This window comes from Agelaius tricolor, unplaced genomic scaffold (assembly GCF_023055355.1).
Source record: "Agelaius tricolor isolate 1412-34295 unplaced genomic scaffold, bAgeTri1.0.p SCAF_5, whole genome shotgun sequence".
NCBI classification, from domain to species: domain Eukaryota; kingdom Metazoa; phylum Chordata; class Aves; order Passeriformes; family Icteridae; genus Agelaius; species Agelaius tricolor.
In genome coordinates, this window is record NW_027269265.1 from 37,944,187 (window position 1) to 37,970,391 (window position 26,205).

The following is a 26,205-nucleotide window of genomic DNA, read 5'->3' on the forward strand; positions in this document are numbered from 1 at the left end:
CTGCTTTCTTTTCCCTGCCAGCTTTGCTGGTGGCAGGAGCAAAGAGCAGGCTGTGACCCAGCCAGCCGTGCTCTCAGGACAGATGCACCCTGTGTTCATGTGCACAAAGTGCCTCTGCCTCTGCTGCTGCCAGGGGAGCGCGGCCAGCACGGCCTCCGCAGGCTCCCACACACAGCAGCTTTCTTTGGGGTCTATCTCTTGCTATTCCTCTGCCTGTGAAACATCTGTAGGTAATTAAATCCATATTGCAGCCTGTCTCTGAGGAGCAGGCTGACACATATGGAATAATATGTGCTGCATACAACCAGCTGCAGTTCTGTAACAGATGCTAAGTCCAGCATGTGCCATTCCCTGTGACTTGCAGGCCACCTGCAAGGCTCTCCCTGCCACACATGGCGGAGCCCCAGGGAGCCTCTCAAGCCTGTGGGCATGCATGCAGAGCTCCACCTTCCCCCTTCAGCTCCTCCTGGAACTGAGACTCTGGGCTGGCCCTTCAGTAGCCTTCAAAGTTTGTGCTGGCCCCACTCTTGGGATGCTCAAATGTACCTTTTCCTCAGGTAGACTTGACCAAGCCATTGGCTGCTTTCACACCCATTTGAGGAAATGAGGAGATCTGATCTGTTTCCTCTCTTCTCTCTTTTTCTACCACCTCCTTCTCTTGCCAAGTTGCATGCATTTATTGTCATCAGCCACAAATACGAATTTGGTCTCATTAATTTTCTGACCTGGAGGAGTACATGAAGCACAGGTAAGTTCACACCTTGGAGATGCTATATTTAAACTAATTTTTACTAAAGCTGGAATCACTTTGGTGGATATATCTGCATGGTCTCCTCTGTTCTGGACACTCCACCTTGAAATTGCAATTGTACTGTAGCATCTAAAAACCAGAGGTTTTTCCTCTTGGCTTGGTTCTCTCTGAATCCTTTTAACATTGCTGAGTTTGCTTATCCTTTCTCTGCCTTTCAAGGACTGTTTGCCCTCAGGAGTGCTTTAACATATGAAGGCTGGGACTGGATTAACTGTTGTCCTCTACTTTATTTAGAGGCCTTGTGCCACTGCAAAGCAGTTGGGTAGGTCCTGTCTTAGTGTACTCAAGGAAATGGTGACTCAGGCCCATGTTCCAAGACTGTGTGGGAACTGCTGGGCAGGAAAATGGAAAAGACTGAAGAAGGAACTGAAATCATATGAATTGTGCTGGTTTTAGGCTTGGGAAATATGCAATTGATAGAGCTTGTAAATGTGTTTCCATTGCAATTGGTTTCTAATGTGAGGTGACCTGATAGGCATGAGCTTGTCATAGGGAAGTCAGAAAAAACTGCACATGCAGTAGGAAGCTGCTGGATAGGGAAGCATCTCCAGAGGTGTCTGGCAGCACTGGGTGTCCCTCTGACTATGGTGAGTGTTTTTTCCCAGGCCAGTTGTCAGTGGCAGGGCTGCCGGAAGCTGGAGCTGCACTCACAGCCAGCTGCTTGGCTTGGGCTGCACAGGGACAGGAAACCTACAGGGAAATATACCTGGGGTAGGACACTGTCTTTGTGTGTCACCATCCACCTGGCACTCCCAGGTGCCATTGTTGTGAGACTGCCTCCAGACAGCAATTACATTCCTCCCACTTGGTTCATCAGAGGCAAGGAATCCCCACCTTTGTGTAGCAGTACAAAGTCTGGGCATATAGCAAATGTTGCAGGGTGCCATCTCTCCTCACTCACATGGCCAAAGTTCAAGTCTGGGAAGTTAACCTTTTAAATTAATCAACTGATCAAAATATGACCAGTCCCCAGACTCACAGGACACAGCAAAAGCCTTGGGAGAAAGAAGTTAACTAATGACCTCAGTGTCTTACTGACTTGAAGATGCAGTGACAGGGTGACAACAGCAAGCTGCCGAATTCACTGCTTCTGATGAGAAAATGGGGTCCCTTTTTTGGAAGTCCACTACAAAGAATTCCTTGGGAAGAAAATGGTAGCTCAGTGGAGTAGTGTACCTGTGTTTAAAACAGTGAAGTTTTTCAGGAAGAAGAAACAGCCACTGAAGGAACATTCCTAGTGCAGCTGCATTGTTCGTAAGCATTCACTGCTTGTCTCCTACCAGATTGTGAAGGATCACGGGGCCATTCCAGGCTTGGCAGGACAAGGCACGGGGCTATCCCTGTGCAGTGGCAATGGAGGTTGCTCAGTGCACATCTGATGTTAATTCCTGTCAGTGGCATCTTTGTGCCTGTGAAGACCGGAAAGGTGTGAAGATGGTTTTGTTTTATCTGGAGTTATTCTGGAATCTGACCCCAGTCTTGTACTAGTGAGGGAGTGTTTCTCTGCAGATCAGTTCCATCTTTAACCCTTTGATTTTCCAGCTGGAGGATACCCCAGCCCCCAGGGTGCAGCTGCTCAGCTGAAGTGAGAGTCTCCACAGGACAGTGAAAGTGTATTTTTCTCTACTCTGTTATCCTGCCTTTAATTAGTGGTACATTCAGTTGTTTCAGTTAGTTTTTACTTCATCACTCAAGTCTTGAGGCAGGTTATACTGGTAGGTACAGTGATCTGCTGGTGCTGAGGGAGCTGGTAACAAGAGGAGTGGGAATGTGCACATTACCCCTGTACACACCACGTGGGGCACAAGGCAGGAAAAAATAACTGACTCCCTTACAGTAGCCAGCAGATCTGGCTGCAGCTGCAGTTTCTGGTCCGCCCACTATTACTTCTTGGAAACAGCAATGCCAAATTACAGTCAGAATGAAAATCCTTTCACCTGCCAAGGAAGAATTACATTTCTGTGCCTGCCCTGCAGAGTTTGGAGGGCTGGCTTGTGTCTGTTGTCAGTACCAGCACTCCACAATCAACAAAAGCTGGAAAGAGAAAGTCACTGAATCCCCTTTTCTCAAAGGGAAAGAGTCAGTTGGGTTCTTCCACTAGATTTGGCAGAGGCATGCTTCTCAGCAAGATGATTTAAAAAAACAGAACAAAACCACAAAAAATTCATAGGAACTTCAGCAGCATTAGCAATTAAGGCTTTGTTTAAAAAAAAAAATCACCATTAAAAAACCCACAAAAACAAACAAACAAAAACCCACAAAAATAAACAAAAACAGCCACACACCAAAAAAAAAAAAACCACAAACCCCAACAAACAAAAAACCCCAACAACAACAACAAAAAACCACACAAAAAACCCCAAAACCAAAACAAAACAAAAAAACAATAACCAAAAAAAACCCACAAAAACCCAAGACTTCTTAGTTTGAACTCTAAGTCCATCATGAAAAAGACTAACACCAAAGCACATGAGACTGACTTTGTCAGTTTGTTTTATTACTGGGCACAGCACCGTACCACTTCATATGCATACAAGCCACAGTAATACAAACAGTCCCTCGCCTTTTTTATAATTAAAAAAACACATGGCATTTGGGAGGAGCCAGCAGTCCCAGGGGGCAGCTCTCAAGAGCTATTTTGCTGCAGTTGCAGTAGCAGCAGTTTTGTCACAAAATACTGTGGGTTTTCATGCTGTTAATATGTGAAACTGAAAAGTCTGAGCTCGCAGCAGTGCCTCTGCTTAACATGGTCAAGGCAGGCTTTTCAGCAGCTCACAGGCGTACAAGTATGGTCACTCATGGTGCTCTGCAGTCAAATGGAAGGTGCCAGACACCCCTGTATGGAACTAGAACCCTCAAAAAATGCTTCTACAGAAACCCACGTCATCCTGAAGCACCAGAGGTTTATCCAGTTCAGGGCTAGTTAAAAGTCTCTTGACACCTTTCCTGCAGGCAGCACAGGCTTCCCACACAGGCAGGACCTTTTCTTACAGAGTCAGTTATGTCTGGAGCAGCACAAGGACAGTGAAGCTTGGAGAAAAGCTTGTCATTAAAGCAGGCTTAGCTCCTCAGAAAACGGATTTAAAACTAGAAGGCACAAATGCAAGGTTGAGCGTGGGCTGCATACCACTGTGGCATGTGAGTAGTTCAGATACCCCTCCTAAGAGGAAATGTATCACATAATAAATACAGTATGACATTTTATAAAATAAGTGCATTACTGTGATCCTTCACAACATAAGGAAGTAGGATCCACAAGAGCATTAAGAGGCCTGTTCACTTTATATTGCACAAATGTTCTAAAATTTAGTGTCAGGTCATTGCATTGGAGGTGGGACAAGGCAGGGGAAAAAAATAAAGGTTTTATTTGGCAGAATCTGCCAAAGTCTCCACCACCACACAAACAGTTTTTTGCCAATCTGAGGTAGAATTACACAGATACTGCTTAAACCCAGTCAAGTCCTGCTCAACTAGTTTTCAAAGAAAAAAAAAGGTAAGAAAAAAAGAGAAAGTGCACAGAATAGATGAGCCTCTTTCTCTACAGAAAACGAGTGCCTCAGGTTTAACTCCCAGAAGCAAGTCTTACAGAGCAGAGTTCCTGTGAATATCCCAGCTCCTCAGCTGGAAAGCAGTGATGGGGTATGGTGATGCTACAGACAAGGAGTGTAACAAGTACTAACTGCAAGTCCTATAGCAAGCCTTTTACTCTCCACTTCCTCCCTCCCCAACTACTTGCTAGTTCTCCCTTTATTCACTCAGTCCAGTATATTTTATCAGTTAAGATTGTCCCCACTGCTTTCTTCTCCCTTATGTCCCTTTTACTGAACCCTGCAAAAATATTTCCTATTTCAACCCTTAGACTTCTGAGGGACACTTGCAGTTTCTTCTAGAGACTCCTCTGTGTAGTATAGACAAGGAAGGATGGAGATAAGAGCCTCTTCAATGGAGAAGAGATGTTTATCCTCTGCTTGAGGACAGAAGTAGCGCATAAAGTCTGCCAGTCTCAGCAAGTACTCTATGTTATGACCAGCACAACCGCTTGAGACAATGATTTGAGCTGCAATGTCTTCTTCAGATGCTGGGCCAAGGTAGGAAGGGTTCTGGGGTGTTGCAATGTAAACAAGAGCCAGGATGGGTTCCTCTGCATCTTTCTCCTGAGGGTGGAACTTCACCAGCTTGGTGTCATAGCCTCCCAGGACAGCTTCTCGCATGTTGAGATACTCGAGCGATGCAGCAATTTGTTCCCCACGGACCTCATAGGCTACACCCCACGTGCATGCCTGAAAGTCAAAGAGCAGGGTGGTTACGGGATGCTGTTACCTGCACTGGCCTGTCTAGCCGCCCGCCAATGTTTCAAATCAAGGCTCCCTTGCTCGGGGTGGTCCCCGCACAAGTGATGAAAGAGCAGAGAAGGGTAACGCACCGCACAACCCCCCACGATCCCGGGGGGGCTTAAGAGCACTCGGCTGCCACCACACCTGTCCGGGAGGTGACGCGGGCACCCCCCACCCAGGCCAGCCCCAGCGCCCCGGTACTCACCCCGCAGTCCTCCAGCAGCGTCACCACCCGCCCGGGCTGTGGGCACAGAAAGGCAGCGCGTTAGAACCGAGCCGAGCCGAGCCGAGCCGCGGCACCCCAGCACCCCGCGCCCCCCCGCCCTTACCATCTTCTCGCTGCCGCGGTGGAAGGTGTCCCCCTGCCAGAAGCGGCGGCTGTAGCCGCGGATGAAGCCCACCTTGCGCGACGTGAACTCGAAGCCCGGCCTCCACACCAGCGAGCCGTACCCGAAGATCCACACCGGCGCCGCCAGCTCCGCGCCCTCCGCCTGCCCCGAGGGCGAGGAGGAGGAGGAGGAGAGGGGCGGGCGTGGCGGCGGCTCCGGGCTCTCCTCGGGGAGCTGCGGGTCGCGCTTCATCTCGGGGCTGCGGCGGTGGCGGTGTCGCGGCTCGGCCGCCGCGGCGCTTTAAAGGCGGCCCGGGCCGCCCGCCCCGCCCCGCCCGCCCGGGTGATGCAACGAGGGCGGGAGGTTTCGCGGCGCCGCGCGTGGGGCAAAGCGGGGCGCGGGTTGCGTCAGGCGGGGTGCCCGGCCCGGGGTCCGCACGTCCGGCAGCGCCGGGTGCCGCATTCCCGCCCGGGGATGCCAGAGCGCGGAGGCCGCCGGAGCAGAGCGCGCCGTGCCCAAAGGGAGACGCTGGGCTGCAATGAGCGGGCCGGCCCCTCTTAGCAGCCTGCCCTGCGCTATCGGCTTTGGCTTTACCCCAGAACCTGAGGTGCTGCCATGGAAAACCAGGCAGTTAATGTTTAACAGGGTGGCGCGACAGCACCTGACGTCCACAGCGCCAAGGTGTAAGGAACATAGGCGAAACAGAATAATAACATCCACACTAATGCGAGGACACGGTGCTGAATCCAGCTACTTGAGTGCATTTTCCCTAGTACTATGTCCAGGCTGGAGTGTCAGCTTGTAATACATAAATAACATTTGTTGCCTGGAGGGGTGCAAGTGCTGTCTGTGTATGGGATGGACACCCAGCTGTCAACCAGCTCTAGGCAGGTTGTGACAGCTAAAGAGGTGGACTTTTACATTACAAAGTAATTCCTTTTGGTGAGAGAGGAGGAGAAAGAACAAAAAACAAAATTGCCAAAGTGTTTCTCATTATTGTTCTTGTCCTTTGCACTCAGTCAATCTAAACAGTCTGTTTACAGTCTTTTATTTAGCTTCCTGTTGGTCCCCATCCAACTGGCACCCACCTTTCCATTCCGCTTCACAGGGTGTTGCAGCTACAACACCCACAGTGTGGTGGGTGCTCCCTGTACTGTGGTGTGTTCACCACGGGTGACAAGAGTCTGCATGGCTCTCACATCTGCCCTGCTGCTCTGTGCCTCACACAGCACGTCCTTTTCTCCTGCCCTGCACGACTGACTCTCTGACTTGTCACTGTCATGACCCTTCCCAAGGTCAGCCTTGTTACGGAGCCCAAAGCTCCTTCATTTTCCTCTCTACTTACGCTTTTCCCAATCACCTTCTCTGTCTTACTCAGGCTCAAAGGTATGGGGTTGGCATGGCATGCTCCCAGCCCTTCACACCACACACCCATGCTGGCACAGGCTGCAGCCTCTGAATCCTTTTCTGTTGGTCCCTTTCCATAGGCAGAAGGTGAATCTGTCACCTGTCTGTACAGCTGCTCTATTCAGAGTCCTTAGACCAGAAAATGCTCCAGAAACTGTTCTGGTCAGCTGTCTGTATCAAAGCTTCACTTGGCAAAACAAGAAACTGATGTCTAGTCTTATGTTTTTTCAGTCTTGTGGTTCCTGTCCCCTAACATACAAGACTCCTGCCTTAGCAGGAGTTTGTCAATGCTAAAATGATGTGGCCTTTCAATAAAATGAAAACAGTGTCCTCTGGGAATTAAACCAGTCTTCTGTGTCCGATTGTATATCTAGGGCAAGTGTATATTTTTCATATTCAGCTCTTTACTTTTTGTTTCCTGCTAAAATTAAGGAAATTCGAGCAAACCCCCAATATGTAGTTAATAAAAGCATTAAAACACTTGTCTGTAGGTGAATCCTCATTATTAAGAGCACAAAAAGAGACAAATCAGTCTAAAAGATAAGATGAAGGTGGTCTTGCTAGGTCCTGGTATTAGTAATACCAGCTGAAAAAAAAAAATCTGACCTCTGTCTTCAGCTTTCCCCAGAAGGTGAATTTCATCCATTTTCTTGGTTTGTTCAGTATGGAGGAGACTTAGAGACCTCATTGTGGTCTTCAACATCCTCGTGAGGGGAAGCAAAGGGACAAGTGTCGATCTCTTCACTCTTGTGACCAGGGACAGGACTTGAGGAAAAATCATGAAGCTGAGTCAGGGGAGATTTAGGTTTGATATCAGGAAAAAGTTTTCCACCCAAAAGTGGCTGAGCACTGAAACAGGCTTCCCAAGGAAGTGGTCACAGCACCAAGCCTGTCTGGTTTCAAGAAGTGTTTGAATAACACTCTCAGGCACAGGGTGTGATTCTTGGGGTCAGGGCCAGGAGATGGACTCGATGATCCTGATGGGTCCCTTCCAACTCAGCATCTTCTGTGATTCTGTGATCTGAGAAATGCACTGTGACTGAGAAATGCATGTGTGACAAACAAAGCTCTAGGTATCTTATCTGCTGGTACTAAGCTAAGGAAAATTGGACCAAGAAATTCAAAATTATATCACTGGGAAGTGACTGTATGCTTGCTGGCGAGGGAGAAAAAATTGGTTCTTTCCTTTGCAGAGCTGTCTCATTTGTGTGTCTGCCTTTGCTTAAAGGCTCTGGTGCACGGCTAAGCCAGATTTGCAATGGAGAGCCAATGTGTACAGCAAAAGCCTCAGGGGATCAGCTTCACATCCCACACCAGTTAAACACTACAGGTGTCTGCTCCCTGCAGTGCTGTACAACCAGATCAATGAGGTTAGAAACTCCTTTTGAAGTCCCAGATTTTCTTGTGTAAATTGGGATATTGCTCCATCATTAGGACCACAGCCTGAGGGAAGACTGTAACTGAAGTTGTAGCATATACAGCAACAGCTTAAGAATTTTTTGTTGTTGTTTCAAGATTTCTTTCATTCATTTCTTACCTTGACTGTACCTTCACTGTACTTTGGTTAAATAAACTAAGGACCTGAGGCTCACCAGGGGTAAAAGCCTGAGCAAGAAAAGGTGTCTTGCAGGCAGTGTAGATGCAGCTATGTAAGTGAAGCAGGTGGGTATAAAGGAGGTGGTTGGAGCTTGTGTTCAAAAGGCCAGGGGAGCAGCCTGCCAAACTGAGACACAGGAATGTTCAAACAGATGTGAGAGAGGACATGGAACAGCAGTGGAGTTAACTGTTAGGGAATATGATGTAGATTTTGTAGTACAACAAAAGGAGATGGAAAAAAGCCATAGCATTTCAACAATTTAAAAGTGCCTAAGGGAAAAAGAAATGGAATATAATGGTCATACTCTGTTAATATAATGATAATTTAAAAAAAACCCTTAACAGCATGTTTTCTTTGCCCTGGAACCTTTGGGAAAGAGAAAAAGGCAATCATAGCTTTATTTGTTACTCCTGAAACAAGTTTTTCCATGTTTCAGGAAAAGGAGGAGCTAGTTTCTCTTTAGCAGTATGTGCTGTGCTTCCCCAGAGCAGGCATTCCCATGTTAGTGTGGGGTGACCAGCAGTGCCAGGGCTGCCTGTTTTTCAGGATACTGGTGAATCACCTTAGAGCCAGAAGAACCAACAACAGGGCTGGCATGACACATAGCAGTGGCTTGTGTGTCAGGCTCTTATTTACTTCAATAAACTGAGGGCACACACTGGGTCTTACCAAAAGTTGGTATGTTCAGAAAATATCAGCTGGGGATAGGAGGATTGCCAGATCATTTCCAGACACCACAAATCTTCCAAAACCTTGGCACTGCTTTCCTCTCTACAATGAGCAGACAGAAGAATATAAAAACTAATTGTCCTCTTTTCCTGAAGGCTTCAGTAAAAATTAAAACTACTGGAATTGAAGATTAAGTTCAAACAATGCCACAGACTTTTTATAAAGAAATGTAAATCAGTGCTATTCACCTGACATTCACAAAGCCACATCCATGTGCATCACCAGGGGTCTTACTTCTGTTTGAGGAATCCAATTCTTATGGCATTCACAAATCCCCTCCAGATGTGAACACTTACCATAGAAACATGCAGTCAGCCTTGTTTCCAACATGGAAATGCAGAAGCCACATCGTCAAAGCTTCCATATTAAAACCTGGGGATCAGGAAAGACATATAGAGCAGTAGGAAATAGGTGTATTTGAATTTGTTTGCTGCATCCAAAGGGAACACACTTCCATTGTTAAAGACATTAACTCATGGGGTTAAATACAGTCTTGAGCACAGAGAACTGGAAATGCCAAAGGACACACCAGTATGTCGAAGAGAACAACTGAAAAATCCAGAGGAAGAAGTACCCTAAGGACTTCAGACTGAAAACCAAGTCTAGGACAAGGTGGTAGTTTGGGTGATTCTTCTGCAGGACAGAACTTGAACTGATGCTGACCTACTCCACATTTAGTCTGTTTACCCCATGATTGCTACAGCTCTGACTGTTGTCAGCTGTCTTGGGAGATTTTGCAGTGTCCCCAGTTCACAGATGAGAGTGACAAACTTGATGGAGACATTACAAACTTGATTTGTATTTGAATTCATTATATGACAGGAAAAAAAAAATCAATATATCTGATAAGTGTTTCAACACGCCATCAATACCCTACCAGTATCTTGGTAGTTAGCTGAGGGGGTCCTTTAAGAAAATCCAGCACTGTCATTTTGGCTTTTGAGTTGTACACCAGAGTGATCTGCTGCACAATGGGTTTTGCTGAGTTCCTCCACCCTGTTCTCACTTCAAGCTGGTGAGCAGTTTTGACTCCCCTGGCAGGAGCTGGCCTTGATTGCTCTGGTCATCCTGTCCCTCTCTCATATTCCATGTTGCTGACAAAGTTCCTCGCAGCACTAGTACATTTAAAAAATTCACCATAAAGAATGAGAACTACAATTTCAGATTTGTTTTTTTACTGGGTAAAGGGTAGGAAAGAAGCTCAAACACTTCCTAGTAGCTTAGCTTGAGGGATGAACAAATTGGACACTGAAATTAAAATCAGAGTACAGACTTGTGAAAACTCCTATTCCTTGAGCCCACAGCATCCCAAACCTAGGAGCTCATGTGAGTGCCATGCTGTGAGCCATGAACTCAATTGGCTCATCTTTTGGTACAGTATAACCCCCTGCTCTTTGCTCCCCATGGCCTCACACTGCTGCCCAAACACCAGAGGGGCATTCTGAGGAGTCATGTGGATGTCCATGTTGGCAGCTTTAAGGCAAGACAGGGATGGAGGAGGCATGGGCTCACAAGGCCAGGGTTGGGAACCTCAGCCCAGGCTGTAAAACTCAGCATCTTGTCTGGGCTGATGTAATTTCATTAAGTTTCACTGCAGGAAGTGATTGCGTTTCAGTTCCAGTATAAAAAGAAGAAAGATGAGTTTACAGCTAAAATTTTAAACAAGTCTGAGAAAAACCTGAAGGAACTGGTTGATATAAGCAGGTAGACTGAAGAATCCAAAGACAGAAATATGGTAGAACAACAGAAATTTTAATTCAAAGGTAGAAAGCAAATCTATGATTTGCATCCTAAGTAGGGAAGGATAACTGTTTATGGAAGTAACCAGCTGATTTCAATAACAGCTCAAGAAATAATAGGGAATTCATTCAGGATGGACAAGGAATAATGCAACAGAAAGACTTCTGTTTTGGCACTTAGCTATGTAATGAAATAACTGCAGAAGTTTGGGCCAGTTTGCACATTTGCAAAGAGTTTAAAATCCAGTAAGAAGCTCTCTAGTCAAATAAAAAGAGGATTAAGATAAAAGTAGATTACTGGCAGGGATATGACTTTAGTCAACCCCAAAGATACCTTAGATGCAATCCAATAAAAGTCAGGATGGTGATTGCTGTGAGTCCTTAAAAAAATTACCACATCTGAAGGAAAAGCACTGTTCTTAGAACTCCTGGTGCTTGTGTCAAGGGAGGTGAAAAAAGAGACACAACCCAAAAGTTTATTAGCAAAGAATGTAAATATATAAATGGGGCAGGTACCACAAGTGGAAAATAGCAAGTGGTTCCTGTATTTGAGACATTAAAATAAATCACAGTTGAGCAAACTAAAGCCCTGTTATTGAAACTGAATTCACACAAAGGGATGTGAGCATTAACTGGACACGAGTGGCTTAGCTTGAAGATTAAGAATATCCTAACCTGCAGAGCAGCAAGTTTTAAAATCTGCAATCCCCACTCCTCTATATGAAGGACCAATAACAGAAAAATAAGTTCTTTATGTAGATTTAACTGCAACAGAGATTATGTGATGTCATTACCTCTATTACCTGCTGCCTTTCCATCCAATGCTCTTGTTTGATGAGCAGAAAGTTTTCATTTCAGGAGTATCACAGGAAGTAGCTGAAGTATAGCCAAGCAGCAGAATTTCCCCAGATTTGTAGTGTCAGAGAGGCTTCATCAGTTTGCAGTGATGAGGTTTTGTCCTGACACGCTTGCAGCTGTTCTTATCTAGATTGTCACAGTGTCTTCATAACAAGAATTGCTTCTCTTCTGCTAAGGATTCATTTTCTACAACACAGCTAGCTAGAGTATGACCACAAAGCCCTAAACAGGCACAAACTGAGAGTTCTGAAATATCTGACTGATATATTAATGACAAAACAAAGGCTGCAGAACAAATGCACACCCTGAAACATTACCTCATCCCTTGACTGCTGAGAAACCCCAGCATTACAGATAAAGCAGTATTACAGTATCATCTGGAATTTTGAAGGGTAGAAGGAAGTTGAAATTCATGTTCTACTTAGCAGCCGAGAAGTGAGCTGTAAAGTCAGCCACGAAGCTGTAAGAAAGAGCCACAAGTAGCAAGCCTGCTTTTCAAAGAGAGGAAGCAGCAAGCTGCCAAGTGTAATAAAGGCACAAGAGATTTCTCCTTGGGAAGAAAGCCCATAAAACACACGGCTAAAGAGCTGAGAGAGAGAGCAAGAGCTAAGTCTGCAACAAGACTAAACAGCACAAAGAGGAACAAAGTCCTCCTTCTACCAGGCATCTGGTAACACTGCCATGCCCCACTGTAAGGAGAGAGCCAGCCTCCCAGCAGCCCTGCCCCTCTTTGTAGTGGCCAGAGGGATGGATTTGCGCCTGGAATACGCACTAATAGTCTTCATCTGAGAGAGGAAGAAACCCACCTGCTACCCACTCAGACAAGTCCTTATCAAGGCAAAAAGGAGAGTAGGAACAGTGCTTTTGACTCTTGATTGCTCCAGGGCAGGAAGATGTGTGTGTTGACTTTACAATCAAAGCAATAACCCAGCCACTCAGTGTGTGGGACTTATGAATCAGTGTGGAGAAACAGTGATAAGTAGCTATCTCACTAAGAACTTCCTCCTTCACTGCATCCCTTCTCCTTTACAGTTTTTAATGTGTCCATATGGCTTACTTACTTTGTATTCCACTCTTTTGAACATTTGCAAGCAAATGACCTACCTAATGTGATGCTTAATGCAGAGGAAGACAGATGCTTTTGCTGTTGTATCGGTAAGTGGGATTTGTTTATTTCTAGAATGACTAAAAGTCTCATTGCTGTGACCAAAAATCCCAAATAGTCCTGAGATTGTAGCTCATAGCAAGCAGATTATTGTTAGTGACAAGTACTGAAAGATTTTGCTTTAAATGTGGCCTTGCTGGGCAGAATTTTATGTTCTGATGTAAAGACTACATTTCTGTCTGAAGGAAATTTGCAGTCCTGCTGAAAATATTTGTCTTTCTTTTTTGTATCTCTGGCACATACGTTGAAAACTGTTTGTGGCTTGAAAACCAGGTGTAGATGTGATGTATGTGATCTAGCATGTTTGATTTTGTGGCATTAACAGGACAGATTGTCTCAACAGTGGCTCCACTCCTTTTGTGTGTAAGTCATGTTCACTTAGGTTTTGGGCACTTAGTTCTCAGCTGTCTCAAAATAAAACCCTGCTTTCTTTGCACTTTAATTTGGTAACCTAGGTCTGCAGTTTCCTTTTCTGAATCTTCCTGTGATTAGCCCAGCAGATCCAAAGACCTGTCCTTCCTAATTACAGGGGCTCTTCCCTAAGATGAGGAGCAGAACATGCTAATGATCACCCCCTTCCTTAAAGCCCAATGCTATTTATTTAGAACAAAATGCTATGGAAAAAAGCTACTTAATAAGCCAAGACATGACTCACACACCTGCTAAGTGTTGCCTGTCTTCCTTGTGGTGCCCTGGCAAATATGATAAGCAAGATCTGCCAGCTCTTTAATTCAGAGAGAGCATCTGTGTATCAGCTCATGCTGTCTCTTCTCCAGAAGACAAAAATGAGTGCCAGGATAACAGGCATGAGAACTTGTGTGAAGACATGCAGGTTCCACAGAAACACTTCTCATTCAGCCTGGAGCACAAATGCATAAGTAACATGTGCTGCCCGGCAGTCAATCCACACCATCCTTCCCATCTTGTGGGCCAGCAGTCAGTGCTGGAGCATCTCTGCAAAGCTGGGTGGACTCCTGCCTGTACCAGTCATGCTGCTCTCTGAAGTCAAGTGCCTGCCACCTTCTTGCATGTGGGAACAGCAAAAACTTGCATGGCTGGACAGCTGAGAATAGTCAAAGGTAATCAGTGGCTGTTGGATTTTCTGTATGGCAAGGATGGGCATTGTCCTCCTATGCTCAACCACATGCAAGATCAAACCAAGAAAAGCATCTACCTGGACAGAGCTGTCCTGCATGTTGGTTGTGGCCCCTCCTGGGTTGTCCTGGTGCATTCCATGCTTCATAATCTTTGTGGCAGTTTGCTGTAGAAGCATTTGAAAGCTTGGTGTTATCATTTCCATCATGGGGATATCACGACCCTCAAATACTTTAAAACTGTTGCTGATTGTGAAAGTAAATTATTTCAACATTAAACCCCTTTCAGTTGAGTTTTTAGCAGATATGATGCTTCCAAGCATACTAGAATGAGAGGTCAGAAAGTGCAGCTGTAGTCCATGTGGAAACAGAATTTTTCTAGTGAAATAACATTAATCCTGTCTTGAAGAGAAGGCATGATTTTTGTGGTCTTGTTACCAGACAGGCAGTGGCTCTGGTCACAGGCACTTTGAAATCTGCTTTGGCTTTACAAAAACCCCAGCAATATGTGTGTCTTACTATGCTCTTTTTGGAGAGGGAAGGTTTCCTTTCTGCCCCATATGGAACACTGGGGCCATGTAGCAGAGGGTTGTGCTGTCCTGCACTGAGATAGAAACAGAGGGCTTCTGAGAACATGTCAAGTCATAGGCTGTGGTGGTAGCAGAAGGTAGGTAGGAAGAGCACCAGTATCCAGGCTTCAGGCACTTGACTGCCCGGCCAAGACTGCTGTTGTAGTGGCTGCAAAGAGAGAAGATGATCAACAGGGTGACTCAGGCATTAGCATAAATTGAATTCCCTGTGGCTGCACTGTGTGTAAGGGGGTGTGTTTGGGGGAAGCTGACTCCAGGCACGTATAAGACTGGGCTGATTCACCTGTGCTGCCTGTGACGCACGGCACTGTCAGTGCAGAGCCCTGGCCTGCGCGGCTCTGGCAGCCGGGCTTGCAGTGACCGCTGGTGTTTCTGCCCCAGCTTTGTGTCACCAGACATGCCTCTGCCTGCAGGCACTGCCTTCACCTCCCTCCTCCAGGCAGAAACCAGCAGTCCCTACCCAGAAGCTGTGTCTTTGCTTTTGTTCTCTGGGCATAAGTCTTGGGTGCACTTTGTGTGCAATGATAGCTCTGTTCCTGTGCTGTGTCAGAATGCCTGAGCAAGCAAGGCTCCTGCAGCCTTGAGCAGCCTCTCCATGAACTAATAATAATTTCCCTGCTTCCAGTGCATGTGTGAGAAGGTTTCTGTCAGCTTTTTGATGGAATGTGTGACAAGGAAGGGTAACTCAACAGCTTTTCTGGGTGCAGAGATGTTTCTGCTGCACCTTCTTGCCGTGTAAGCAGTGTGTGGGAAGTGTTGACAGTGCAGTTCTGTGGGCCGTGCTCCTAATTGGGAGGCAACAGGAAAGTGACTCATGAGACATTGCATCCTCCTCTGTGCAGGCAACACGGTGACTTGAAGAGCAGGCACTGGACCACACAGAAGCTGTGGGACTGACAGCAAAATGATAGAGGCTGACAGTGACCAAGCTCTTGGCTGGTTAAGGTCCCGACTGAAGTCATCTGAGCTCCTCTTAGGAGTTCCTCAGCTATCATTGACCTGTGGGCACCATCAAACAGAGTTCTGCTCCGTCCAGAGCTGTCATACTGTGCCAGGCTTTTAATAGCCATGGCCGAAAACAGCATCCAGTGTTGACAGAACGAGGTATTTACTGTTAACCTGTCTGCTTGTGTAACTTCTCTATGCATGTAACTGCAGTGTCAGCCTGAACTCTCTGCTGCACTCACCATGTCCTGATGTTGCTGCTCTTTTGGCTAGCCCTGACCTATCAATGTTCCCTGTGAGATTGCTTTTCTCTGTCTGGTCTGATTCTGATATTGATCCTGTTCTGGCATTAACCTTTTCCAGCTCTGCCATGACACGTCTCCATTGCAGATTTTAATTCTTCTCATGTTCCTAACCTTGTCTTAGCTGAAACCCTGCTACATGCTGAGTTTTTTGGAACGGATGCGACAGCCTAAGTTCAGGTGAGCCATGTTGAATTCAGTAACTTCATCTCTTTATGTCAAGGCCAGAGATTTTCTTGTCATTCTTCCCATTCTAATGTCATCTCTCAGCATCTCTCCAGTAGTTTGAGGTGCTGTGGTATCTTTCCAATGCCAAATACCCTGCTTAGTTATATCTGTCTGTATGTGGAGGCAGTAACAATGTCACCAAAGCAGAAAGTAAGTACAGTTTATCTGCCTTGCCTGAAGTAAAGGATAGTGTAGGGTGCAGTAGTACACGCATCTGGCTCTTAAAAAAAATGGGACTTTTTTGAGAGATGGAAAAGAGGGAGAAGGGAGATTGATTTGGCTTATGTGCTTTTTTAGATGTAATCTACTTAAATTAATCCAATTTGAATTCTACCTGCACCCTGTAACGACATTTGTAGCACTCATTCCTCCAAAGCCAAGTGTAACAACACAGAGTTAAAGGTGATGTAGTTTGGTTGAATCTGGATCCAGAGTTTAGCAGGGCACTGTCCCTGTTTAATGGCCAGTGTGAAATCTGGCAGTGAGCAGTACAGTGCTGACCATGGGGAATCTGCTCCTGAGACAGACTAAACCTGCAGACGCTCTGGTGGCATGGGCACTGGATGCTGATGACTGGTGTGTCAGTGGAATATCAAAATCATAGCTTGAGTGGTTGGTATGTTACGTAATGATTGGACTGGAATGTTGTACACAAGCAGAGGCACCGTCACCACCTGTTTACTAACTCTGATGTTACACATAGCCTGGGGTTACATCAGGCTAAAGAGCCCGAAAGAGACAGATTCTCATGAGGTGGGAACACTAACTGGTGCCAGGACAGCAGCTGACAATGTCAGCTTTTTTTGAGAGGTATTTCCCTCCCCTCATTTCAAGGAAAAGCCTCTAAATGTTCCCTCGATGGTATCCTCAGTATAAGATTTCAGGACTCTCAGCTAACACATATATTTCAAATCCTCAGAGATGTGTGAATCCCATCATGGTACAGATTGCACTGTTGAGGAAAGACTCTGTGTTTCTATCTGTGTGTTTTGGATAGAAACAGTTCCTTGAGTACATCTTCCCAGTAAAAGAATAAATAAGGTCTTACCCCAGAGCCTCTAGACCATTATAATAAAGTGGCTGTACAGCTGCTTGTGTTCCAGTTTCTGATGAATGTGGCATTGCTATCAGCAGTGCTGGGACATGTACAGCCTATTCTTAATTTTACACATATAAGTCATATTGTGGAACACTGAGTGGTTTCCAATATATTTTAATCTGTTCTAGTTGTGTTCCCATTTTAGGAAATCTGTGCCAGCTAAGATAGGAAGGCTGTTGCCTTATAGATTTTAACAGGTAAATGATTCTTCAGAATAATAGTTTTCTCTTTTTAAAATTGCCCTCTAATCTCAACCTCTTGAGAGCACTTGGGTACAATCTGCCAAGACCCCTGCCTAGCAGCAGGTAGCTCGCAGCATCAGCTGGAGCACCTGGGCACTGTCTGGAGGAGAGAAGCTTCATGCAGATGTGGATGCAGGGTGAAAGGACAGCAGTGTTCTCCTTTCTAAGATCTTGGCTGGCAGATGCTTATTCCTAAAGTCTGTCACTGCAAGCTAATGGCAAATCCTTTAGCTTTATTCCCTGTCACACTACCTCAAACTGTGGAATGGGAAGTGACAATGCTGCCCTCTCATAGACTGACCATGTGCATGTATAATGTTATGATCAGACCCTGCTGTGTTTTAAAGCTTAGACAAGAAAACAAGGATCAGAGTTTCCTGATTGAAGATTGATAAGAATGTGTTTAAATCACTTGATGCTGATCTTCATAATGCGCTTAAGATCAAGCAGTTAGTGATTCCTTTAATTTGAGTCTGAGCCTATGCATAAGAGAAGTCTTCAGAGTCAGAGGTAGAAAGAATCCCTCTGAATCTGCCAGTGCCTTTTCTCTCTAACCCTGAAGATGGCTGTGGTATCACACTATTGCCCAAGGACTGTTTCATGCTGCATTCCAGCAGATGATGATTGAATCATCATCACCTATTCTTCTCCTATCCCCCACTCCATTACCCTCTGTGCTGAAATGGGAGCCTCTAACACGAAGTTTCCTCAAACCAAGGCTGTGGATGGCTGTTCTCTTCTTGATCCCAATGTTGGGAAAGGCCCAGCTTTTCTTGTTTCTTCTCCAGGGCTGCTGGCTGAGCTGTGTGTACATGTTTTATCCTAAATGAGCAGGACAAGCAAACTGCTCTTTAGCAGTTTAAGATGACATCTGATGGCACAGTAGCTTAGAGTGCACCTCCAAGCATCCCTCTTTTCCCTTAACTGCCCCATTAAACTGGCTTTACAATATTTTCCCTTCCCTGTATTGCAAAGCATCACAGTAGAGCCTTAGGATTTCTTAGCCCTTGGATTTCCATGAACGAGCATACAAAGGGAAGGGGAGCAGACAACTATTGTGTGTCAAGGGCTTGGCTGTAAAAGAGCAGTTGTGGGTGGATATGAGGATAGGCAGGTTAAATGCAGCAGCAGAAAGGATTTAGATTTCACTGTAAGTTGATGGATGGCACCAAGCTGTGATGGTGTGGCTGAGGGGGGCTCCATTCATCTAACAAAGCCCATGTACTGCACTTTGCAGTCAGGCAATACTGCAATACAGGCAACGGGAGACCAAATCTAAGCCAAGAACCATCTCTTATCTTCCTCCCTTCAAGCCAGTATGTTGAACATAAATATAGCTTTGCCATGTGTCTTCTTTTAAACACCAGCAATCAGCAGGTGTAAGGTCTTCTAGTTCTGTCATAACATTGGCTTATGCACCAAAGAAAAGCCAAAGCAAGACTCCATAGCATCCTCTGTGGAGCCTTGAGCCTGAGGGGTAACCCCTCGGACAAATTTCAGCCACTTTCCTGTAACAGACTGGCCTATTTTCTTTGAGCTATTTTTTGCGGTTCTTTAGAAATATATGTGGTAGAGGAAGATAATGAGAACAATTAAAGAGGAATTTCAAGTTGCTGCGCTGGAGGTAATGGAAAGAAGGTGTCATGATATGATTGTGCAATAGCCTCACGTTTTAGGTATTGCTCATGGCAGAATGTGTTGTGAGAGGACTCAGTACCTGGGTAGAAGGGTCATTGTGGCATGTCACAGCATCCATGATATATCTAGCAAAGATTGCATCATAAGGCTGAGCATTACCATTAAAACACATCTGAAGAGCCTTCAAGTGGGAGAAGTCCATGTGGGAAGGCCAGCTGGTTTTCACATGTGGCTTTTCCCAGAAGATATCAGATCAAAATAGTTACAAGTTGAATCCCCCAGGTTTTTTTGTGTGTTTGTTGGGAACACAGTGCACTAGATTTGAAAACAATTGATTTCATGCTTTGTGACCAGGCTAGTCAAAAAACAGCTACAAATGGGAAACTGAGAAACAAAGGCAGGGCAGGAAACAGAGCTGAGCTCTCAATATGACCCTTTAAATTGAAAAAGCTATAAAAGGCTGGCATAGATTTCATAAACAAGGGAGTTGGGGAACAACACAATTTGAAAGCATCATTGTCTTTTGTCAGATTTTTATTGACAAATCTTTTTCCTGGTATGTTGCCTCAGTATGAGAAATTAAAGCAACCGCCCAGATAGTGTTATTTGACAAATATTGTACCAATTGATCCTCTTAAGAAAACTCAGCGGGCAAATTCCTTTTCTCATGCAGGTTTTTTTCCTCTAATCTCTCATTCTCCCCATTTCCAAGTGCCCTAAGCAGGACCACTCAGAATCACAGAATATTCTGGTTTGGAAGAAACCCACAGGATCATCCAAGTTGAACTCCAGGCCCTGCACAGGACAGCCTCAAGAATCACATCATGTGCTTCTTAGCAAGCTCTAATGTGCATATGGAGAGGTGATGTGAAAGAAAGATGCTGATGACCATGACATCTGAAATTATTTTATGGCTTCAGTAGACCACAAGTATCATCAAAGTTTGTGCTGACCTTGTTCTATTCAGTGCTCTAGCCTGAGCATACCTCTTGCCTGAGCAGGTTCAGATGTTGCATCAGTGGGACACAGTAGCACACAGAACTCTTTTTACAACAGTTAATTGAGTCTAACTACCCTCTAGGCAGATGAGTGAGTACCAGCCCCACTTTACACCTAGGAAGAGGGGGAGGGGAAAGTGACTTGACCCAAGTTTGATTGGCAACCAGTGTGAGCAATGTGAAATACCCTGTTTGCCTGCACCCAAGTCCTGTGCATGCAGAAATGGTCAAGTTCCTTGGAGAGGAGGTAAGTCTTAGGCTAACATTCCGTGTTAGATATTATATTGCATGTTGGGTGCCAGGTAATGTGTTGAGAAATGCACGAGGGGAGTGGGCTCAGGGGCACAAGCTGCATTGCCAAGGACAATAACAGGCTCCACTGGCCTGCTGAGCACTGGCAGGAGGACAGCCTGGGTAGTCTGATGGCAAAAGGGATGCTGGCCTCATTTCAGCTGCTCAGTCTCGCTGCATCAGTGCCCTGGTTGGTATTTCCTTCCTTCTCCTCTCAAGAAAAGACAAGATAATTTGAAGCAAAAAGCCAAGACTTTGCCCTCTGGAGGGATTCCAGGGCTGCAGATGGACCGGGCTGTTCGCAGGGCTGCTGGAAAGCAATTACATTTGCAGTTCAGGGAAGGGAAGAGGAGGAGGGAGAGTCACTGAACTGACAGCAGGGATAAGAAGGTAGCTCATTAGCACATCATCTTTTCTGCACCCTTCTGTGTGGGAGCAGATCTCCATATGATGACATTCAGAGTCTGGCAGGAATGTCATCCTGGAACTAGTAGAAATTTTTCTGCAAGAAAGTGTGAGCAAGTAGGTTTAAAGAGATCAAAAGTGAGTTCCTCTGTGGTCCAAAGAGCATAAAGGTTCATCTTTCAAGGTTGTTCTCAAACTGCACCACCAGCTGCTGATCTGGAATATGAAGACAAAGTGTGGAAGTAATGAGGTATTCATTAAAACAATAAATACAAAAAACCCACATACAAACCAACACCTTCCCCATCTAAAACAAAGACCCCACAACTCAGAAAAACCCCAAACCAACCAATCAAAACATCCTCTATGGTCGATGAGTTATTAACTGAACATTAGAATTAGAGAGCTATTCATACACTGAGCAGGTACTTGAGCTTGGAGAATTCCAGCAGAAGCCATGCAAAAAACCTTCTCTTTATGGCATTCAAAACAATTTGGAGAGCAAGTCCTGTGTCAGTGACAGTGGCTGTTGGAAACCCCACAGTACAGTAATAAAGATATAATATACTAATTATGACCTAAAGGGTGAATTCCTTATGGACTTATTCAAAAGACTCATGTGACTGCTTAACAACACTCCCATCCCCTGAGCAGCAGTCTGCATGGTCCCACAGGAAAAGATCAGAAAAAGCACACCTGTTCCCTAAAGGAAAGTTGAGAATGGGAAATGTGTGTGTCTCACATCAGGCAAGCAAGAAGTCTGTGCACCGAGTCCTCAGTGGCAGAGCTGCTCTCCTTTTTGAAGATTTCTGTTTGCATGTGAATCTGTTGGTGTAGGGATCTTGAGTCCTTCTGTTGAGACAGGGATGAAGGGGCGAAGAATGAGCTCATGCCGAAAGCTTTTGAAGCCAGTGAAGCACCAGGTAAACACCAACCCTTCTTATTTTCTCCGAATTCTTCTGTCTCCTCAGTATAAAGCTCGTCCAGCTGAGAGTGGAGGAGCAGGGGTGCCCGCAGGACCCACAGCGCCATGCTGTGGTAACGCCTCTCTCTGGACAAGCAGTCGGCTCCAGCAGCGCGGGTTTGCAGCCAAAGGGAATCCCTTCGGCAGTGCCTCTTCTGGGTTCTCTTCCTGTCAGTGCAGCTGCTCTGCCATTTGCCTGGGCACATCCCACACGGTGCTGAGTGACAGCAAGGCGGAGGGCAGGCCTGCAGAGAGGTGTTTGTCCGTAATGGTAACTCTTGCCTCCACGGACAGAGGATCTGCAAGCACTGTACAAACCTGCTGTAACGTACAGTGGATAAACAATGCCTGATGGAGAGCATGGTGCACAGAGAACCCGGGGATTCTGCAGAGGGCAGCTGCAGACACTGTACAGTAGGAGCTGGGAGAGAAGAGAGGGAATGGATCCCTAACCCTGAATCCCTCTCATCCTGATTTACACAGATGTAACTGTTGGAGTCAGTGCAATTATATTAGTAGGAAAGCTGGCTGAGAAATAAAAAAATTATCTCCATGTCACTTCACCAGTTGTTCTTTGTACTACTAGCAAAGCTTTCTTCACACTCCAGAACACACTCCATCCAGCTTACAGGAAATTACATGCTGCAACTGTTTAGCAATGCTTTTTATATAAAAATAAAGCAGAGAACAAAAGGAGAACACAAGATGTGTGCATAACATACTGCTCAGGTTAATGCAAAGGCATTTTGAACCTGATAATCATTCAGCTCTGCAGCAAAATTACAGCTGAGGCTGCTCAGCCCCCTGAAGGCAGACGTGTGCCTGCATGAAGAGGGTTCTCTTTCATTTGGCAACTGCAGCCCTGTGGCATTAGTTGCCACAAGACACAGGGGGACAGCTGGACTAACAGTGTTAAAACAGAGTGGTGGTTGTGGAAGTGAACAACTGCACCTAGAAAGATACAGAGGATGGCATCCACCCTCCGGGGAAATGGCTGATCTCTGCAGGTCTGGGGTGGTGTCTTCTCCTGAGGTATTTGTCCTGTGTGGCTGCCTAGCAGTGCTTTAAATGCCTCTGCCTCTCCAGAACGTGACTCAAAAAGGTTGGAGAGCTGCAGCTAGTTACTCAGGAAGGAGGGAACAGGCTCTGGAGCAATGAAACAATAGTGAAAGAGAAGAAGAGGTAGACAGTGAGAAATCCTTTTCAAAGTAAATGTACACAGTGCAGCTATTTGCTATGACATTCTGACACCTTTTCAGAGAATCTCAGAATGTTTGGGTTGGAAGGGACCCTAAAGACCTTCCAGTTCCAATTGTCCTGCTGTGGACAAGGACACCTTCTACTAGACCAGGTTGCCCAAAGCCCCATCCAGCCTGGCCCAGAACACTTTCAGAGATGGGGCATCTATTTTTTGGTCAGGCTCTGCAACTGCCCACTGCAGAGTTCACCTTCTTTCTCTGCCTCTCACATTCCCCATCAGGTATTTTTATCTAATTCCGGTGTAGGCTTACAAATACTCCTTAAACTGTTCCAACTGCCCTTTCGCTGGTATAATTCCAGCATGTGTGTGAGCCTGAGAAAAGGAAAACTAAAGCTAACCAGCCACACCCACAACATCAGTGCTGCAGAAGTGACCAACTGTGCTGGACCCTGAGGGGCTCTGGTGACGTCTTTAGCCACACCTAAAGAAGCACATGGCCTGCCCTTCCCACGTGCCTCCAGGCTGCCATGGGGGTCAGGCTTTCTGAGCCTGCAGTCCCACTGGCAGGAGTGCTGCCTCTCCTGCAAACCTTTGGAAGCCCTATACACCATGGCCTCTCTCCCTGTTTGCCTTGGAGGCACCGATTAAATAGCTGTATGTAAATGAGCCTCTGACAACAAACACATTGCTGCATGTACAGGCTGCTGTTCAGACATCTGGAGCTGATTCCTGCCCCCCAAGGGCTCCAGTGCTGCCAAGGACCCTACTGCTGCTGAAGCAGGTATACAGGAGTCCCTAAAGCAAAGGGGCAACTGAGAAAAGCAGAAAGCTTTTCTGTGCCTTCAAAGCACCAACTGCAGGGTGGCTGTGCTGCAGCCTTCTGGCTCAGCTATTTTCAGTCAGTTTTGTGATAGTGGGCTGGGGAGAGATGTGCTGTCTCCCACACAGTGTTAGCCTGTCTTTTGTCACTGAGGAGCTCCTCCTGGTGCTACAGCTGCAGCCCACCAGTCCAGCTCATGGCCAGGGAGCACACCAGAGGAGGGTCCTGGGGTGGGAATCTGGTACTGAGGGGGAATGATGCTGTTTGTTTTCTCCCTGTGCCTGCTGCTCTGCAGTAATACTCCCCCCCATCTGGAGCTGCAGGCTGAAGCTGAAACATGAGCAGTGACTTTCAGAGAGATGCCCTTCCTGGCTCTGCACATTGGCACTGAATTAATGTGTGTTACCTGAAGTTCATGTGCCATTCAGAAATTAGTCACTGAAAGCCAGGGTATAAAACTTCCCTGATCCCTGTGGGCTTTTGAAAGGGTAGAGTTTGGTTTGTGTCTTATAGCTTAGAGAGGGCGTTAACATTGAGTCTCTTTGAAAATGCCTGAGTTGCCTCCCTTGCCTGCTGGGGAACGTTCTGATACCTTGTCTGTACTGTAATGTGGGTTTGGATGCCAAACACCCTCCTCCCATGACTCCAACCAGACCCTTGAAGGCAGTGTTTTGCAGTGCCTCAGTGCACTTTCCATGGTCACTTGTGACCTTGCAATTGGGTTCCAGACCTGTGCAAAACCTTTTAACTATGTTAAAAACCCCATTTTGGCCAGACATCTGCAAACTGTGACCATGCAATGATGCACCTCTACTCTCAATATTAGTAAGGGATCCCTACAGCCACAAATCTTGCAATATTTACCCTCTGTTAGTCCCACTTTTCTGTTCCCCACTAACCACAGTGCACAGGGACAGAGCTTGGTGTGCCTTCAGTTGCAAGAGACCCACAGTTCTGCCCAGTTAAGGTGCCTTGTGACAGGGAGATGTGGTCTGCCACCTACCCTGAGCAGCTGCGGGCTCAGGCTGTGCCGACTCTACAGACCCCTACTGGCAGAACAGGGCTGCTCAGGGATGCTGTACCGCCGGCGCCCGGGGGCTGCAGGGCTTGTGCAACTGCTGCAAACACACACTCCCTTTTCCTGCTGCTCTCCCCACTCTCTGGTACAGATGAACATGCTCAGCTTTCCCAAGACAAAATCTGAGTGCAGCAGCTTGTGCATGCTGAAGAGCTCCTTCCACACCAGCACTCTCTCCACTGTCAGATGCTGCCAGTTTGGATTCACCTGGCAGGATCCATTCCTTTCCAGCCTGTTTCCAGCACTGTGCCCCACAGTTACTCATTGTGGGAGAGCCTATTCTAAATATAATGTACAGAAAGTGCCCTGCTACTGTTGCCTGCGCAGATTTCTCATAAAAGCCCCCAAATGGAATGACCATAAAGCTTTATACTGCAAGGGGACCACTCGTGGTACACTCTTATTGCCAGGTGCTTTAGTAAGAAAACACCTAGTACAAACATGCACATTGTGTTCATTCAGGGTCAGCTAGGGAAATCAGCTTTTGTTTTTATGTTGTAGGTCGGTTATTGCCACTTCCATGTCTTCACTCTTCTGTTTAGAATGCCCAGTGTCTTTCCAGTGTTGCATCTGTGAAACACCTAAATATTATGAAAGCTGCAGCAAAGGACAATACTCAAATACTTTACAGTTTAAACCGACTGAAGAGGCAAAAGGTGAAGGAACAAGAATGTTGCTTGTTGTTGTTTTTTTATTTTTACCTACTGTAGGTGAGATGTATGGAAATAAAAGGCTGCAGCACAGCTTAAAAGTAGCATACGCCTGGTGTTTGTCTGCAAAGCTATTTTTTTTCTTCATATCTGAAAAGTGGTGACACAACAGAGTAAGTAACTGGCAATATATATTAGCTGGGTCAGGCCCTGAGCTGGATACTGGAGGGGTAGGGACACCTTCTAAGGCCCCTTACTGGGGGAAGGGACACCTTCTAAGGGCCATGAGTTCCTTGGGTGCTTAAACAAGGGTGTAAAGAGTAGCAGGAGGAAGGTTTTCTTCCCACCTGAGCAAGGGACCTCACCTCAGCTTTAGAGGCTGTGACATTCAAGGAGAGACTGACTGAAAGGGCTCAGTTGCCTCAGGCACCAAAACAAGACTAGGAACATCACTTTATTACAAGTAATGAGAAAATACATTAATAACTCCTAAGTAGAGTGGAGAAAGGTGTAACCAGAAGTGTCTGGATGTTGAAAGCAAGTTCAGTGATGGAAGTGGAAGCATTTCTACCATGGGGGTGATGAGGCACTGGGACTCGCTGCTGGAGACCACACTAATCCCTTGTACTCTGATGTCTTCATGTGATTTCCCACAGTTTGCTTTAGGCAGTTCAGTGCCAGGTGTCTGAGC

At 46.1% G+C, this 26,205-nt stretch overlaps 1 protein-coding gene and 1 long non-coding RNA gene across 2 annotated transcripts; one reads left to right on the top strand and one right to left on the bottom strand.

Moving 5' to 3' along the window:
- Window positions 1–3,278: 3,278 nt before the first annotated feature.
- On the bottom strand, window positions 3,279–5,826 carry CHAC1 (ChaC glutathione specific gamma-glutamylcyclotransferase 1). The gene is made up of 3 exons (XM_071427373.1): window positions 5,475–5,826; window positions 5,351–5,386; window positions 3,279–5,091 (listed from the first exon to the last, which is right to left on the bottom strand). The coding sequence occupies exons 1-3, from the start codon at window positions 5,724–5,726 to the stop codon at window positions 4,660–4,662; spliced, it is 720 nt and encodes a 239-aa protein (XP_071283474.1). The 5' UTR covers window positions 5,727–5,826; the 3' UTR covers window positions 3,279–4,659.
- A 9,681-nt stretch (window positions 5,827–15,507) lies between these two features.
- On the top strand, window positions 15,508–22,287 carry LOC139590159 (uncharacterized). Its single transcript, XR_011679266.1, has 3 exons — window positions 15,508–15,757; window positions 15,962–16,080; window positions 19,781–22,287. It is a non-coding gene; the product is annotated as an uncharacterized lncRNA (long non-coding RNA).
- Window positions 22,288–26,205: the final 3,918 nt, after the last annotated feature.